The following is an 18,752-nucleotide window of genomic DNA, read 5'->3' on the forward strand; positions in this document are numbered from 1 at the left end:
TTCTGGAGGGAAGAATGGAGTATTTTAATACAGATTTAGGTTCATCCACTTCTAGTCAATGACTAAACTCAGTTACTGGTCATTATTGCCTTCAAGCTGTTACCAGCAACTGTAAGAAAGATTACTCAAAGGGCTTGTGTAGCACAATGAAATCCATGTTCTTAGAACATCGATAGCTTCCAGTTCTGCACAGGGGAAAGAAGCCCCAGGGTTCTCTGAGTAATAGGACAGATTTCACTTCAGCAGGACAATCTTCCCCTTAAAACCCAGCTTTTTTACATGGCTGTTACTGGACTTGTTGCTGTGTTCCATCAGCATCACTCTTACTGCCTTTCCAACTGGAAAATAAGGTTGTAACCTTTTTAAGATTTTTTTCATTTCCCTAATGCAAGTTTATCTGAGTACTGATGTGGGTTAACATCTGAAGTAGCCCTACAGGCTGGCAAGTCCATTGGCAAGTCCAGTTTTATCTCAAGCTGGAAATATGAACAAAAATTAAATTTTAGTGAAGACCAAGTGTTGCAGTTCTCTGCTTTCACTTCTCCTTCCACTTTCCTCCTTTCCTCTCTTTTTGTGCATGTCACTCTTTGGTTTTGGTTCTGAACTCTCAAGAATCACTCATCCTTGCCAACTGCCTCCTGGAGACAGAACACAGCTTTGAAAATGCATGGAATGGGCAGCAATCCTTTGCCTGCTAAAACATTTGCCAGTTAAGAATTTACCAGAGTCTGAAAATCTGACTTCTCAAGCCTGGAAGAGCTGAACAAGCTCCATGATTGAATGAGGATCTTTGTGTTACAGCCCAACTGTTTGTTGCAGAGCAGGGGGAGCTGTGGGTTTGGTCTGATGCCTAAATCCACAAGGCCTGGACAAAGACACATGGCCAGTGTGATGCTCAGTTTATTTATCCATAAATACCTCCATGCTGCAGCTGTGAAAAGTGTACAAAGCATTAATTCAGCCTTCTCATTATGGCACCTGGTGTCAAGTTACAGATCCCATGTTACCTTCTGCATCCATCAGGAGCTGTCAAACAAACAAGAAAAAATGCTGGGGATTTCAATATGATTAATCCTTTAGCTGAAAAAAGCTGTCTGCAGAAGGATGGGTATGGCCAATCTGATGTTTCAGCTGGTGAAGTGAGTCCAAATAGGTGTAACAATGTCATCTTAAACCACTTTAGAGTGGTTCAGCAGCATCAACACTGCAGAACTTCAGCTGATGCCAGAGAAATTAATTTTACATTGCTCCCAAAAGCAACCCAAGTGCACTTCTGACCTGAGTGGTCTTGGAGATTCAGGAAGGTGCATTTTTGCTCTGTATCCTTTGTTCCTGTCTTATGGAAAAAGAATATTCAGGATGGTGTTACCATAAAATGTAATGGAACTTCTCTTCATTGGAGCTAATATGAAGCTGTGACAGGACTAATGTTTTAATGTTTAAAGTTTCCTGGGTTGGTGGCTTTTCTCTTACCTGTGTTATAACCTTTGGCAAGTCACTTCATCTGGCAGTCCTTGCCACCCGCCTGTGAACAATGCATCTGTGCTTTTGAGTTTGAACACTTTACAGAGGTGTTAATGTGCAGAGTGTCCTTAGTCTTTAATAAAATAAGATGTGGTCAAGATAATTGCAACAGCATACTGCAATGCTCCTAAAATAATAAGCAATTGCTGCGTGTTTTAATTGGTATTTAATTATAAAATGAACACTCATTTATAGGAGTAAGTCAATCTCCATAATTCTTCTGGTGCACACATTTTTAGTGCTGGTTTTATTGAATCAATTCTTCTGACATTTTCTGTTCTTACAGGAGAAACACGCCTTAAATGAACTCTTGTAAGAATTGCTGTACTGATGTCCAGAACTATTATAAATATTGATGTATCAAGTCACTGCTTTCATAGTTACTACTGCTGTGTATCTTCCCCACAGACACAAATGCAAGGGGACAACTATGTTTATGATATTTTTTAGTGACATCTGGCATTCTCACAGGAAGCCTGGTGCCTGCTTGTCTGTTCGGGGGAGCCGCATTCATGACTCAAAGCCAAGCTGCAAAAGGGAACATTATTGTTACTAACTCTAAAGGAATGAATATGATCAGGAGTGAGGGCTTTAAGCTAAAAGCAAGTGTTGATTTATTGAGTGTTGTTCCCTGTGAATAAAAGTCAAGCTTGGCCAGCTGGTGAAAGTATGGAGCTGCTGTTTCCTCGTGTGTTCTCATGCATAGGAAGTCTCCTGACCTTGGCCTTGGTGGTACCTATCACTCATTTCAGCTCACAGAAGGATTTGTCCTGGGACAATGTGCTCTTTGACTTCTCACAAAGCAGAAAAATTCCCATCTTCCACAGAAATTCTACCAAAAACCTGCATAGCTTGTGTTCAGCCCACCTTTGAGCTCCTGAACTAGTAATGGGAAGTTGGATAAGGTGACAGCTCAGTCACAGAATGTTGCAGTAGATTCATGTGAAATACAAACCTGTGTGCATCTTTAGTCTGCATTTAAAAACGTTTGTATCATGAAATTACAATTTAATTAAATTAAGGATTCAGTAACACATAGATACATAACAAATGTGCAAGATTTTAATGAATTTCCCATTGTTTCTTGAGGTTTGCTTGAAGCTGACTGGAATGTTCTGCACTTGAGATTTCTAGGCAGCAAGGTGTATGAATCATCAGAATATTGAATGTATCAGAGCAGCAGCAGTTGTTGGATTTTCAAAGTAAGAGATATCTGCTGGTTCTTTGGAGTCCTTGGTTTCTTTAGCCATAACAGAGTATCCTGGACTCCAGCTGATAATTAGAAGGAAATTGTCTTCATGTCTTTGTTAGTCAGATTTAATACAGCACAATATTTAGTACTGAGTCTCCAGCGCTGGAAGCCCCCTAAATGTTTCAGTGGAGTGTGGGACATTTGGTCAACATTTTAAAAACTTGCCTAAAACAAGGGGTGGGCTATAAAGGCACTGTTAAGACCAAAAAAATTAAGTAGTTGTACTGTGAAGTTAAAATGGCTTCTGGAGCAAGAACAAAGCACAGTGTCCTTGAGCAGAATGCTGCCTGTTCAACTGCTCTGTCCATGATCCAGGACAAAACCAGAAAGGTTCTCTGCTATACATTTTTCAAATGGGAGGCTTGCTACTAGTAGTGGCATAGGAAAGGTTTCCTCATTTTGCTATTTGCAAATCAGCAGTGACTGAGCTGATGCAGAAGAAACTGGTGACATCTGTGCTATTCCCTTCAGTGGGTGAATAATTCATAATTCCATATGCCATGCATTTGAGCAGGCATCAGAGCACCTTATGGGGTATTTCCTAGTACAGAGAAGAAATTGTTAAATTGAGGCTAACAGAATTAATATTCTTTTGCTGCAAGAAGAAAAAACCTGTAATTTTCCTGCTTTCATATCAATTTACACCAAGATAAATATTAAGCTTACTCCTTGGTCATAGACTGAGAGTCTCATCACATCAGCTCCAGCTAACTAAAGACTTCTGAATTAGTTTACTCTCATATGTTTAGTTTTTAATTATAATTTCATTTATCAGTGTCAAATGAGTTGGTTGTAGGCATTACATTGATAAGACAAGTAGCAAAATAAGTCAGGAAAATTCAAGGAAGTGTAAGACATTTTACTGATTTTTTGAAGAAAACAAGAACAATTATTGTAAAAGAATACAGTTTATATTTTGATTTTTATTTCCAAAGCTTGTATTGATATGATAGTTCAAGGCACATGAAAGAAACAGAAAAGCAAACACAGATAAGCTGACAAATTTAGCAATGGATGACGATATTGATTATCATGATTTTTACACCAAACACTGAAGTGTCAAAACATTTAGGAAACCTGATGCACTGCAGTCACTTGACATGCAAAGCCTTTGCTCTGAGCTCTGTACATTCAGGTTGTGCTGCTCTAAATATGCCCCAGAAAAGCTGCAGACTCCAAAGCTGCATCACACCTCAGTGACACATTCTGACCTGGTGTTGCACGCATTGCCAAACAAATCAAATGTACACTTAGAAAATGGGACAGGCATAAAAAAAACACTATGGTGTACACTAATTCAAAAGCTTCTACACGTCAGCTCTAAAGTGACCCATCAAAACTGGGTATTTTCCAAGCACCCCTTAATTCAGGATGTGTATTTCAATTCCTGCATGTCTCTGCAACAAGAGAAGGCAGGAAATTCCTGATGCCATAGTCAGACGAGCAAGCTTTCAGTTGGTAGATCAGTTCCAGCCAGACCTACCATATTTTGCCACAAAATAACATAAATATCAAGAGCAGAAAATTTGTATCAGCAGTGGAAAGATTTTAGCTTCCTATAGCCAGTATTTTCCTATTTCGTAAATAACTGGTTCTCACTGAAGCTAATTCGTCCTTTTTGATACATCATATGGTAGATAAACATGCCAGGAGCACTTAACCAGCTAAAACCACCTTTTTTTGTTGCTGTTTTAAAAGAATACATATAATGTAATGTGAAATAATCTTTGGTAGCATTTAAAACCCAAGCATATAATACCTGCAAATCACATTTCAGATGTACATCCCTTTACTCCAGTTTTTTGGTTTTTGTTTTTTTCTTTTTAACTGCAAAATCTTTTTCTACTAGTAAAATTCTGGTTAGTAAAAAATCCTATTAAATGTTCCATGCTCTGTGCAAGGAGGGGTGTGAGGGTGGTCCTTAAAGTTGTGTGGTATCCCCACAGATCTGAAATTCTTTGACTATATTTTCCATGGATCATCTCACACAAATATAGGAATAGTCTTTAGTTTGTATGAAATAAGAAGCACTTGTGTTTTCCAGCATGGAATGTCATGTATGCTTGTTTCAACAGTATTTAGGGCCTGAAAAACAGAAAACAGAGATTTTATTGTTCATCATTACCCAAATGTAAGATACATTATCTTTTTTTCTCTCCTTCTCTTCATCTTTCCTATCACCTCTTTATTTCTCTTCCTAGTTCCTATTTGTCTTTCTCCTGGTGCACAGTATCTGTTCAATTTCCTGAGGTTTTCTTACTCCTTCAGAGTCTGTAAAACTCTTTAGATTTGTGTGTCACTAAAAATAAGGTAGAGATCGCTCCCTAATGCTCGCATGCTATCCACTACTTCTGGAACCTACTCCTATCATACTTCCTAGTGAATTACTCTGTTCCCCAGAGTAACCCCAGCCCCAAGCATCTGAAATTATTACACAGGTGTGTTATAATGTGCACACGTTCTAACACATGTGCACACTGTCTGGGAAGATCTCCTGGAGCACATGAGAGCATGCAGACACCATACCACATTGGCAGCTCTTGCTGAGCCTGTCTAAGGCACTGTATAACAGTAAAATACATTGTTTTTGTCAAAATAGAAACTTCCCAAGTGATTTCTGTGACCCTGCTCGGAGGAAGATGCTTGAAGAAAAAGCCTGATGAGTAATTTACTTACGAGTACCTGCCTGACATCTTCCTTACAACTGCAATTATTATTCCTGCAAGGATTCCAACTGCAACAATGATTCCAATAATTATTCCAAGCAGTGCAATTGTTCCCAGACCACCTGAAAAAAGAAAATTGGAATGTTAGTGTGTATCTCATGGAGACCATTGATAAGAGGCTACTGATAGACCTAGTGCTGTTCTGCTGCTCCTTGGGGAAATTTCTTACTGTCTTGTGAATTCTAAAGTAGGTTTGGATGTTCAGCAGCCTGCAAGCATGCCTTTGGGCTGAAGGGCTCCATATGGTTTTGGATATGGAGACAGTGATCAGGTGAAGCAGGGAAAGCAGCTCAGGGGGCAGGTTGTGCCTCCCCTGGAACTTTTACTGGATGGCATGGGCACAGGAAGGGGAATTGCCTGGCAGTCACTCTTCTCCCTTGTTTTTATAAGCAAATCTTCTCTTTAATACCTTCATCAGTTGTCTCTGGTTCCCCACTCCGTTCCTCACCTGTAAATCCAGAAAGACAATAATTACTCCCTCAGCTTTGTACAGAGTGTTGCCTTCCAATTTGAAAGGCTACATCTAAGGAAAACTTTTCTTGACTTTGTCACAATGGCTTGAGCTTGTTCTTTTGATAGAAAGTGAGCAAATGAAGTTTGAGAGTATTTGAGATTTCCAGATATTGTTTAGTAGATGGCAATATAACTTTGATATGTAAAAATAGAAATGAAAGGGATTTTTACCATCAACACTTTCTGTGTTAACTTCATAGGCAGTAGCATTTTCACTTTTTCCATCCACGATGAAGGTACTTTCTGTGGTCTTCAGGTCTCCAAACTGCAAGAGATTCATTACATTGTGTAATCTTGTGGGAAATGACAAGAATTGAGGGGAAAAGAGGGAAAAAATAAACCCTTAGTACATTCAGTCTACATGTGTAAAGTAACATTTAAATTTCTTGGTCTGTCAGGTGTGGATGCTTTTTTAGCTGTCACCTCTCATGTTTGACATGCATACAGTGACCAAACAAACCAAGATAAGCTGATTTGTCTTCCCAGCTAGAGGATTTCTACATCAGATCTCTTGGTAGGACTGCAAAAGGTGTAGAAGGCTGCAGAATTTTGCAGACCTGCCTTTTTTTCAGTGGGTTTTTTGTAAAGTAGTTTTTGAGTTTAGTTTCACTGAAACTGTTCGAGAGATACTGAATTGGAAGAGGTGGGATGTGTCAGTGAATAAGAAGGTAGCATAAAGGATCTTTTATTTAGCATTATATACTCACTATTGTTGAAAATTCTTCATATTCTGTGTCATTTCTGTCTCTGAAATCAATTGTTGCACTTTCTTCTCCTTCTAGAACTGAGCTTGCTGAATAAAATTTTAGAAAATTAGTCAGGATTTTACTTGGTAGTAACATGTTCTGGCTCCTCTGACACATAAACTTTTTAAAACATGACCTCTGCATGATGTTCTGTCTCCCTGTCCTTGCCCACATGGGAATGGGAAATTATTTGGAATAAGCTTGAATTCTGTTATACTCTTGTCCAAAGCAGTAGGACAAAAAGCTGAAGTACACATCACTTAACTCTGGTACAACCTTGAAACATGCTGGTTATTAATATTTTGTCCAAGTATTATTTTCTTTTTTATGAAGAAAATTTTCTCCCAAGTGGATGATTCCAGATTTCAAGCTAAGCATTAGCTTGTGTATTGGGATATATTCCTTCAAGCATCTTCCATTTTCTAAAATAGTAAAAGATTTCTCCCATTTTTCTGCTCAGCCCCAGCTGCAATCTTTCTTCATCAATGCTTATGGGTGCAGCTATAGTTTGGAAATATTCCTACACAAATCAGTCCTGAGGCTTTCCTAGAGCTGCAAACCTTAGTTGCCATAACTTGAATTTTTAGATAACAATGTAAGACTTGGTTTTGTTTTTTGTTTTGGGTTTTTTTTTTGGTAGGTTTTTTGGTTGGTTTTTTTTTCTGTTTGTTTTTTTGTTTGTTTTTTTTTTATTTTATTTTTTAAATCTAGACCCCTAGTTCATCTGTACTTCTTTAGATTTTGGCCCACACAGTGCTGTTAATTTATAAATACAGCCAGAATTCATCAGTAGGGAAATGAGTTGGAATAAGGTAGAACAGGAAATGTATAACAGTGTGGAGATAACTGGCAGTACCAAGAATGTGCTGAAGACCTAACTATAATTTAATTCAATTTCATGCTGATTCATAAACCTGTGACAGGCAGAGTGTGATGATAATGTGGTGTGAGAGCTCCTGGGAGTTTGTAATTCCTGGTGATTACAAAGCCAGGTGAGGCTGCTTGTCCTGCTGCTGCCTGGGGCATAAAGGTCCTGCTAATTCCAGATACCAGTGCTGAAACTTAAGCAAAGAGCTGATAGTACATGTTCTGAGCAAGCACTTGATTTGCCATTGAGAAAAATAACCCCTGGTTTTGCTTGAAACTCTAATTTGAATTCTACTGGAAACTTGCAAATATTTTTCCTTTGCTTCCAAAACTGTTTTCTGAACAAAACTAGAAAATTTTTATCCATCTCAACCAATATAAGACTGAGAGCTTTGTCCCGTTACTAAGACACCAAACAGGGAACTAAACTTAGATCTCTAATTCCATGTTTACTGAACTAAATAGAATTTTATATTTCTGTGTCCTTATAAACCTGAATACAGATACAGTTTCTATTTAGGAGCCAAAATGGTGTGCAGGTAGTACTTTGGGCTGTAGTAGATGAAGAAACTTTATTCATGTTATGCCAACATGAGGCCAAATAGAGTGGCTAATTAAGCCAGTCAGTCTTCCAGAAATCACTTTATAATCCATGGAAAAACTAAAACAGGGGAAATCAGAGTTCCAAATTAGATGGTAAAAATAATGGTTTGGTAATTTTTGATTGAAATACCCGAGGCATTGTTGAAGTAGCATAAAAGGGGCTGATTTTTTGTTGTATATTTAGACACTCTCTAAGTATCAGTGCCTGTAGCACTATTTTATAATCCTTATTTTTTGCTTCTTAAACAATATCTTTAAAATACAATACTGTGATGTACAATCACAGCTATGTAAAGTGTGAACAAATAAATAGCAATAGAACTCAGGAGCACAAATGTGTATGGATCAGTTCACCTTGTAATCCCAGTGAGAACTGAAGAAACATCCTTTATTCACTAGTTGAAAATAAGCACAGATGGAGAAAACCAATTACTAGAGGAAAATCCCCAGTAGAAGGTGAAATAAATTTTGTATGTTAACAACAAGCAGCTGATTGGGAGAAGCTGCTTATACTCCTGGCATGGCAGTAGCTTTCAGCCCTGAAAATAGCCTGATGGTGAAGGCAGGAAAGGCATGTCATACAGCAAAGGTGTAGAAAATTAATGAATGTCACAAAGAAACATAAAATAATTTTTCTTTGTGTGATGCTTGTTGCAGATTCTTGGCCATGGGTGGCATGTAGAAAACCTATTTCGGTGCCTTTGCCCTCTCAGAACTGTGATTGACAAAAGGAGGTGGCCCAGATGAATCTTGCCTAATTTTAGGTTCTTAATAAAGGCACCTAAATAAAGTGTCTACTTGCCCTTATCTTCTTTTATAGTCTGTAGGGGAAAATAAATACCTCTAGAAGATAATTCAGCTCACCTGAGATTTGGGTCAGCCTTTCCTTAATTGCACAGGGAAATTGGAATGTGGCTTCCCTATGAACTGCCCAAGGCTCTGACTGATCTGATCTGGTTTCTGTCAGTCTGAAGTTCTTGTCCCAGCCTTGTTCAAACTGAGATTCTCTATCTGATGCAGAAAAATCCCTGGACTCTATTTCCAGGTTCGTTTTAGACTGGCAGTGGAGGGAGCTGGCTGGTGGTTAGACACTACCAAATTATTACCCACAGAAAGAGTGGGATGCAATTCAATTCTCAGTGTTCTGCATTTGTAGGAAGCAACACTGGCTGCTAGACAGCTCTTTGTCAGAGAAAGTCATAATGAAGTTAAATATTTGAATGAAACTGAGAGACACTACTGGACTTTAAACTTCTTCCGCTGTACCCAGTACAAGGCTCAGCACCAGTGACATCAAAGGGGATGTAAATGGCATTGAAGGGGTGTGTGCTTGTGTCATTTCTTGGTTTCATCTGATGTGGGCCAAATGAAGCAAGAGTCAGGGCTGAGTGGTGTTTCTGCATGTGTTCTTAATATTATCTTAGAGGAGGTTGTAAATAAAAACATTGCCTCACAGTGCTGGGGCTGTCTCCAAGAAGCCTCCTCTGTTTGCAGCTATATGTTGCTGCAGATGTGAATTAATCATTACATCCCTTTCTGCCAAAATTCCAGCTGGGAGCCCTTTCAGTTCAAAGTCCCAGCTGCTCTCAGGCTGCAGCTTCTCACACCAGGACAAAATCTGATGTCTTTAAAAGTTTAATACTACTCTGAAAACCTCCTATGCTTAAGCATCCTATGACCCACTTAGGGGAAGCTGAGCTCAGTACTTCCATGCACAGAGTGACAATTTACTAGAGAAACCTCTCAGAGCTGCTTTCAAAGCACAGTGGTTGTATTGGAAAGGAGAGGGAGTTGTAAAACTGTTGTTCATTAGCATTTCTTTCAGGTATCTCCAAAACCAACAAAGATCCTCCTGAAGATGAAAAATGTTGTAGGATCTTGCTTCTTTCCTTGCATAAACCTAAATAAACCCAAACACTAGTGGGTAAAGGCAGATATAAGCCTATATTTTAGCTTAGTCCTTGAAATAGTAAGCCCTCAAAATAGAATGTTTCCATTTCTGGTAAGAGACCAGGAGAAAAAAATGGCAAACCTTAAAGGATTCCCTCTAGCAAGAATGCAATAATGCTTTGCTCAGTGCCCTCTGCTTCTACACAAAAAAACCCCAAAACAAAACAAAAAAATCAAACAAACAAAAAAAATCCCAGCTTCAGTTATTCATAAATAACAGCTAAAGATATTAGCTAGCAGAGAGTTTAGCAGGATGGGACACTTGGGACATATCACTTTTCTGTTGGAGATGTAGCAGAGCAAACATCTGCAGCTGACTGATGGTTTTCAGTATCTGTTTCCGGAATTGCTACAGACCAAGTGGTGTTGTTTGAAAGACTGTGTATGGACGTGTGTGTTGGCCATCCTGTTTTGACTGCATTTTATTCAGCATTTATGTCCTGATACAGGAATTCCCTTTCTGCAGAAGTATCCTTCACTTAAAGACCTTAATTTGATTGTGAGCAGAGGGAGTCTTAATCATTATCTCATTATTGGAATAGGTTCTGTTGTAGTTCAGTGAAAACTTCTATTCATGGTGGTAGAGGTTTAACAAAAATGCATGGTTTGCAAGGGATCTGCCTTTTAAATACAGCAGCTCTGTAATTTTCAACAGCAGTTTTGTCTGTGATTTGGCTTCATCCTCAATTTAAGTGTATTCCAGAGTCATGTAAAAACCTATAACATTAGCTTAATTTTGTATGAGAATAGTTTTCCATTATTTTTATACTTTTGGATATTTTTTTAAGTACACAGGTGTCTCTTTGGTTGTGAAATCATTCAACACTGCCAAATCCAAGGCACAAAATTTTTGTACTTTGAAAATGCAAGGTTTGAAGAATATAATATAGTGGATTCTGGGGTTTGAATTTTGCATCTTGAATTTTTCAACAGTTACAATTTCTAAACTTCAGAAAAGTAGGGAAGTTTGTTAATGAGCACTGAAATTCTCATTTGTGCCTGGGGCTCCTGCAAAGTCTGTCTGCAGTATCTGGAGAGCTCTGTGTCCTTGGCCTGTTTGGGGCCACAACATTGGCATTTTCTTTCTCTGTTAATTCTTTCTGGAAGCTCCAGTAATCTGTCATGTCATTAAAAATCCCCTGGTGTGTGTTTAAGTGCCTAGACTGTTGTTCAGGAGAAAGTATGTACTGTGTAACTCCTGAAGTGCTTTCTGCAGTTACAAAGACTGACAGCTTTGCTATATATAACAAAGGAAGGTGGATGACAGAATAGCAGAAACTTTGGAAAGTATCTGCCAGTTGGGAAAATGGTCATGAAGCACAAGGAAGGATTTAGCTCAGCCTTATTTAGAATATGACTGACTTTGGTCAGGTATTCCATGTAGCTTGTGATGACAATGCTTTGCTGAACTGTCAGAAACATTTCCTTTGGTCACCACACCCTGCTACAGATGGTTTTATTGCTGGGGCTGGCTTAGCCAAAGGAACAAAGCCAGAGTTTAAATCGACAGTGCCAAAGTGGCAAAGAACCACTCGGCTGCTCCTCAAGTAATTCACATGTCTTCTGAATGTTACAATATTCTGCTGACAGAAAAGCAAACCAATATGTACTTTCACGGGGCAGATACAGAAAAGCAACTGCTCTTCAAGTGCTTGGTGTGTGCAATGACCCCCAGCCAGAGCCACAAAACAAAGCCAGGAGAGGAAAAGCTGCAAACTTCCTAAGCTTTGCCTTATATACAGTGAAATCAGCCACAGAACTGTGGGCATTAGGAAAGAAATTACAAACTCCATTACAGGATATTCCTTTAAAATATTCCTTGCAGTGAGTAGTCCAAATTTATGCTTTTAATAATGTTGCTGTGTCAACATCTGCTTTCTTGTCTACTAAGTACACTAACCTCACACTTGTTATCCCATGAAAACAGGATAAAATTATTTTCTTATCAAGATTTGCTGCCCTGTGACCCCATTTCCCTGTTTGCAGTTTTATAAGAGTTTAATTGTTTCCTCTACGCAGTGAGGGATGGAACAACAAGGTAGGATTTGTGATCAAGGTGTAAATGTCTCTTGTATCTTACTGTAAAGTGGCAGAGTCACAGAACTTTTGCTGTGTGGCTGACTAGGAAGAGTTGCCACCAAGACAAAGGAAAAATACAAAACTTGGTGTAAGGCATCAGCAAACTGAGCAGATGTGCAGCACAAAGCAGACATCTGCTTACAAATACTGGGACATGTAAATGCAAATGAAAGGAATTAAGAAATGACCTCTAATACAGTAATAAACTAATCTTTTCCCTAAATGACTTCCTTCTGTGGACTCTGAGGCTACAGCCATGTGCCCTTTCACAGCTGCCTTGCTGTAGATTACTAATCTTTTGTATCTGCAAGCAGAATGTTCCTCAACTCATGTGTTTGAAATACTCATGCCAGACACTGAACTGGAAACTCTTAGGTGTTAATTCTGTTCACACGGTGATTTTGACTACTTACTTTCTATTGCCATGCAGCAGGCAAGTTCCCTGAAAATGCGTTTAGTCTGAGTTTTATACTCCACTAACAATAGGCTAATGTTTGGATGGGTTTCATAGTCATAAAAACATTTTAATATGGATTTGGATTTAAGTGTTAGTAGTGCCTCAAGCTCTCCTGACAGAGTACATGCTTGCCTGAAAATGGTGCTGCTGGAACAGCTGAATTGTGCCCTCACCGAGGATTATTCTGATGCAGTCTGTGCTGGATGTTGCAGTGTTTGTAATCAACAAGTACAAGGATGGAAAAAACATGAGGAAGTCATAAAGCAACATGAGAATGTGCTCAGCATCAGCTTCTAGGTCCTTTGAGAGTTTTTGGCCAAGCTTCTGAGATGGAGAGTTGGAAATCAATAGTGCATTTGTCCCTTATTTTTCCTCATTTGTTTCTCTTTAGCACATCCCAGCATACCTATACTCCCAATCCCACATCTTTTTCTGAAACTCTGTGTAACAAATTGTGCACTGCAGAGCTCTGAGCTTTGCTGTGGGATTAATCCCCATGGAGGGGATGGTCTGCACACACACAAATCAGAGGGGCCCTTTGAGAGGATCTGGGAGGCTGCGAGTGGCAGGATCTGGCAGCATTTGGGTTCATCCTGTAGTCCCTGACCACATCCAGACAAAAAGCAAACAAACCAACAAAATAAACGTGCCACTGAGCCAGCCCCTGTGCCCGAGCTGGGCCACCAGCAGCAGTGGGAATTTCTGTGGTCCTTGTGTGGCTCACCTCAAGTGACACATGGAGAAACACCACACGGTCCTGCTGGAGCCTCACAGCCTGAAAACCTTCCTGCACTGCCTCATTATCTGCCTAAACCCTCTCCAGGTTCTTTGCTGCTTTGGGGTTTTTTTGCTCTTTTTAAAATTTTTTTTTGCAGATGATTTACAAGTCCTTGATCTGAGGTAAATGCACAGATTCAGTAGAAACTGCTGAATTGCAGGAGCTGAGATCTGGCCTCTCCATTTCCAGTTTTAGTGTGCAGCCTGAGTCAATGAAAGGTCCACTTGTAAGCCCTTAATATGACTCTTTTCTTTGTTTGTGAAGCTACAGATTGAAAAACTAACTGTTGGAATACAGATGTGCAAACCTCTCTGCTTGCCCAGCTGAGGAGAAATCTAATTATATTTGTTCTCTGCTGTCTTCCACAAATATACTGAAAAATTCAGATACACTAACTTGCATACCTACTAACTGAGATTCAGCAAGATGATTTTCTCCTTTCTGTGATAATAATTTTGGGTATTGGACATGTAGAGTTAGATTCACATAGTGAAGAGGCACATATAAGACTTGTGTAAGAGTACTCATTATTCTTCATGCAGGATGAAAGGTTGTGCAGTGCTCATTTAGAAGAAAACTGGGTCGCTTTTGAGTCAAATGTGAGTGTTCCATTTGCTTTTACATTTTGTTTACCACCAGCAGTTACAGAGTTTGATTTTCAAAAGGCTTTAGAGTTGCCTGATTTTATTGTTTAGTTTTGCCACTGAAATAATGACAGAGTTTGGGTAAATCAAGAATCTTTTCTTGTGGTTGTTTCAATTCTCTTTGTTATGATTTTGAAAAACAGAAAACTTTTTAGTCTTTCATAGCTGACTGTAAACTTCAATGTCCTTTCTTATGATATGAACAGTTATTATCTGAATTATTCTGGCCATGTTCTTACTTTCAGTCCCAACCAAATATAACATGACCTAGTATAAACCTGCCTTGCATAAGGAAATATAATCTAATGTTTGCCTCTAGGTAAGATCAGGCACATGGACAATTGATACAGATCAAGTGACATGTGGTATCTTGTTAAACAATCATTTTAAATTTTGCTCATGTTATGTGACAGCCAACAGAGTAATCTCCTTCCCTGCAATGATACAGCACCATGGGAAAGGTTTGGAATCAGGAAATGTGTTGCCTCTGCAAAGCACTGGTTTGGATGCCTCTTGAGGCCAACTTCCATCTCAGCTCCTTTGATCTGATTCTGTGTGTAAAGATTTGCCTGAGTTTTGACATGCTGAACAAGATCAGCATGGCCAAAATGTAGCTGCTAATATGATAATTAATATTATTAGTAATTGTAATAATAGTAATAATAATTATTATTATTTTGGAAATAGGAAATATACTTCCTGCTGGAAACAAATCTGCTTCTCTCCATTTGGTTTCAGTCCATAACCTGGAGTGCCTAACCATAAGAAAAGGGTAGCTGCATGTTTATTTATGGCCTTTTCTAGGTTAAGAGGTGTCAGATGGAGACCTTTTTCCTCTCAAACCCCCAGGCCACACTGTGTTCCCCAGAGGTTCATGTGTCTGGATAAAGCCACTCCACCAAGCACTGTACAAGTCAAGCCTTCCCCACCTCCCTGTCAGCCAGCAAAGATTGCTGAAGGTGGAATTGTCATTTCAGGTCTGTTCTAACTTGTAATTGGTGATCATTATCAGTAAACAGCAGTGATAGACACAAAATACTGAAGACATTTTATCTGGAGTTTATTTTCCTGGTGTACCCTTTGGAAGTTATCCTAAACGACTGGCTCCATGTGAAGAAAATGTCACAAACCCTAAACAGACACAGAAAACCTTACATGCTGTAAATTGCATTCTTGATCCAGCTCTGGAGTTCAATGCAAACTGTACAGTTAATAAAGCAGAGGTAATATTCTTATATTCTTATTCTTAAAGCAGGAAATATTCTTATATATTTTTATGACTAGTAGAGTTTCAGCCTGAGCATTGCTGGACTCCTCTCAGAGTTGAGAGAAAATATGCTTAAAAACTTCTCAAAAGCCTGAAGATGAAAGACCTTTTAACATGTAATTCTGCTATCTTAGATTTCTTAAGGTAATTCTACAAAGTAGTGGTGGTTTTGCCTCATTTCTAAGGCTTTAAACTTTGGTACACTTAATATAGATGCTTTTTAAGAACTAGGTGGCTGTGTAAGCTTAGAAAACAACTTTTGTGACTTGCCTAATATCTGTTGATTTTAGTTTTTCTGTGAAATTTTGAAGCACAACTCCAAATTTCAGCCTCACATTCTGACATACAGAACACCATTAGAAGCTTCAAGTCAACACCCACACGCCGTGTGTGTCAATACAGCTCCATTCTTTCCAGCAGGATGACACTGACTGTCAGCAGGTAATTTTTTCAGTTTGGGTCCCCAGATCTAAGCCTGATGAGTAGATCTGAGCTTTTGAAGAGCAGTGGGCTGAGTTTACAGTTACTGTGTTCAGAGCACCGGTATGAAACTGCTAAGCTGCTCCTTGGAACATGTTCCATGGCCATGGCAGCTGTAAACCATGCTGCCTCTTGGCCAGTTCATTCACATGAGTCAAATACTACTCGGAAAGACTGAGTTTCAAAATGACATTTCTGGAATCAAGCACTGGTCAGGGTAATTCTGATTTACTGTTAACAAATCAGACTCCAATCCTTTAGCTGTAGAAAGACTTAAATGTCTACTTGACCTAAACGTGTATATTGTATCTTTCTTATAAAATTCAAAATACATCACTTCTGATATTAATCTTTTTGGTACATAACATTTTTCATATCTGTCTTTGGCAATAATTTCCCCTGGTTTATTTTCCCTCATTATATATATATCGCTTATGGCTAAATTAGACTCAGCAAAGCCCTGCATAAGGCTCAAATTCTGAGAGTCTGAAATGTCTCTAAGCACAGAAGTTAAACTCCTGAATGAACAGATTTACAAGTTACTTTAACAGAGTCATACCCCTAATTTAGTTAAACTAAATCGTTGCTTGCAGAGCCCTCAGTGTGTGTTCCAGTGAGACTGGAGCTGTTTCCAAGGGCTGTGCAGGGAATACCTCCCCTGCCTGCCCCTACCCCTCTCCCTCCCGTACAGACACACACAAAATTCTTTCCTGATGTAGTCAAACTCAGCCCATCGAAAACTTTTACTGCTTCTTTCCAGATCATGGCTGTAGTAGATGCCCTGTTGCAGCTTAAGAATTACAAAGAAAGTTTTACAAACAGGTCAGAGTAGCTATGTAACCCATGAGAGAGCACAGAAACTGTTAAATTACAGGAAATAACTGGGAATAACTGTAACCAAACTTTCCCCTTACCTTCTTGAGCAAGTGCTACAAAAGGCAGGCTCCCGAGGACGAAGATGAAGAATGGAACTTTTATAAACATATTTGATTTGCTTAGAGAGTCGCTTTCCAATCCTGAAACCAGATGGATTCAAATTTAGATTATTTTATGTAGAGGTAGTGGAGAATTGCGATGATAAAAAGAAATCACTGCAAAAAAATACTTTGGTATTCCAAATATTCCTCTAGGTACTGTAATGTAAAGAGGGGAGGTTTTCTCAGATGATAACCGAGCAGTTAAAGAAAACTGAGTGGAGTCAGATTTATTTTCTTTAGCCAAGGGATGGGAGCAGCCTAAGGTGGTCCTCAATGAGCAGCCAGGCCCGCCCTCCCCACGCTGTTTGGTCAGGACCAAAGTTATGATCTCAGCTCAGATTTAAAGTTACAGGACCTGTTGTGCCTTTCAAAAGACTTTTATTTAGCAAAGGGAGAAAAGGAATTTAGGCAAAGCGAGGTGTTCGTTCCCTCCCTTCTGCAAACTGTCTTTAAAAAAATCCTTTTTTTTTCTAAACTAAGGACACTTTTCTTGTTATTTCCAGCAGTGAACTGATGTTTTTCAGTTCAAAGTGAGCCCCCATGTTTATCTAAGCAAGTGTGGTATTGAATGTGCATTTAGGGATACTGAAATAGTTTTTAGGACAGGCTATTTAATTCTGCAGTAAATACTGCCTGAATATTCCTGTGTGTCTGTGTCTCTCATCTTGTGTCCTCAAGTGACATCCTGGCTGTGCTCGACCACTTCTCTCTGCCCGCAGTCTTGCTGGCCTCAGAGAGCCAACACCACCCTCCAGAGAGAGGATTTCTCCTTTTCTTGGGCAGTATTAGGAGTGCAGCCCCTACAACAGTCTGTGCAAGGCTTGTTTCTGTTTCCCTGTGTGTTTCTGGGCACCAGGGCAGGAGTGTGAGGTTGGATACCCCACCATGTGTGAGAGACACTTCTGCTCACAGAATGGCTGTGAGACACAAGCTGGGGCTGAGCAGGGCTGGGGGAGCAATGATTTCTATCAATCCTCTTCTGAATTTTGCCCCACCTTGAGCAAGGGATAATCTACATAGTTACCTCTATTTAAGAGTGCAGTGAGTTTTAACCAGGGCTCATGTATGAACCAAGTGTCCCAGTGACAGAGCTGGGTGAGGAAATGTGGGACCACCTCCCCCAGCTTCTGCAGGGCCAGGACACCAGGCTCCAGCACAGCAGCAGCATAGATTTGCTTCCTTTCTGCCCACATCTGTGGGATAAGCCCTGCCAGAGGAGACTTGTGGCAGAGGTTTTGTCTTTTCTGTAGGATAAGCTCTGCCAGAGGAGACTTGTGGCAGAGGTTTTGTCTTTTCTGTAGGATAAGCTCTGCCAGAGGAGACTTGTGGCAGAGGTTTTGTCTTTTCTGTAGGATAAGCCCTGCCAGAGGAGACTTGTGGCAGAGGTTTTGTCTTTTTCTAAACACACACACACACAAACCCTCCCCAGACAACCAAACAAAAAAAGAAAACCCTAAGCCAGGACTGGAATGTGAGTCAGAACTGTCATTAAAGACCCCACAACACTTGGTGCTATGAAGACCCAAAACAAATCTAAACATAAGCAGTGATGTAAAAAGGGTTGCACATGGGGAATGCAACACCTTCCATAGGGATTTTCTCTCCTTCTGGAAGTGATAGGTGCCAAAGGAATTTGTCAGCTATCAATTATGGTGCTATAATTGTGTTATTTATGATGAAAAGGAGTGTAGGATGAGAACAGTTGGTGCCAATGCAAAGAAACAACAGACAATATTGGCTGATTGTCTTCAGGAAAATAGCAAAATAAATATTGCCACATATTGCCACTAACTTTCAACATGTTAAAATCTGGGATTAATTATTTCTTGATAACTCTGCTTCATCTTGATTTACAAGAATGTTTGCTTATTGGGGAAATATTCCTCACA

At 39.5% G+C, this 18,752-nt stretch overlaps 1 protein-coding gene across 2 annotated transcripts; it reads right to left on the reverse strand.

Moving 5' to 3' along the window:
* Positions 1–3,679: 3,679 nt before the first annotated feature.
* Positions 3,680–17,149, reverse strand: PDPN (podoplanin). Of its 2 annotated transcripts, XM_030289303.4 has the most exons (7): positions 16,992–17,149; positions 16,801–16,902; positions 6,723–6,808; positions 6,187–6,280; positions 5,912–5,950; positions 5,453–5,564; positions 3,680–4,861 (listed from the first exon to the last, which is right to left on the reverse strand). In XM_030289303.4, the coding sequence occupies exons 2-7, from the start codon at positions 16,868–16,870 to the stop codon at positions 4,855–4,857; spliced, it is 408 nt and encodes a 135-aa protein (XP_030145163.4). In that variant the 5' UTR covers positions 16,871–16,902; positions 16,992–17,149; the 3' UTR covers positions 3,680–4,854. The 2 variants fall into 2 exon arrangements, with proteins under 2 accessions (XP_030145163.4, XP_030145164.4); XM_030289304.4 differs by having other exon boundaries at positions 5,459–5,564; positions 16,801–17,148.
* Between the last annotated feature and the right edge of the window lie 1,603 nt (positions 17,150–18,752).

Source organism: Taeniopygia guttata, chromosome 21 (genome assembly GCF_048771995.1).
Source record: "Taeniopygia guttata chromosome 21, bTaeGut7.mat, whole genome shotgun sequence".
NCBI classification, from domain to species: domain Eukaryota; kingdom Metazoa; phylum Chordata; class Aves; order Passeriformes; family Estrildidae; genus Taeniopygia; species Taeniopygia guttata.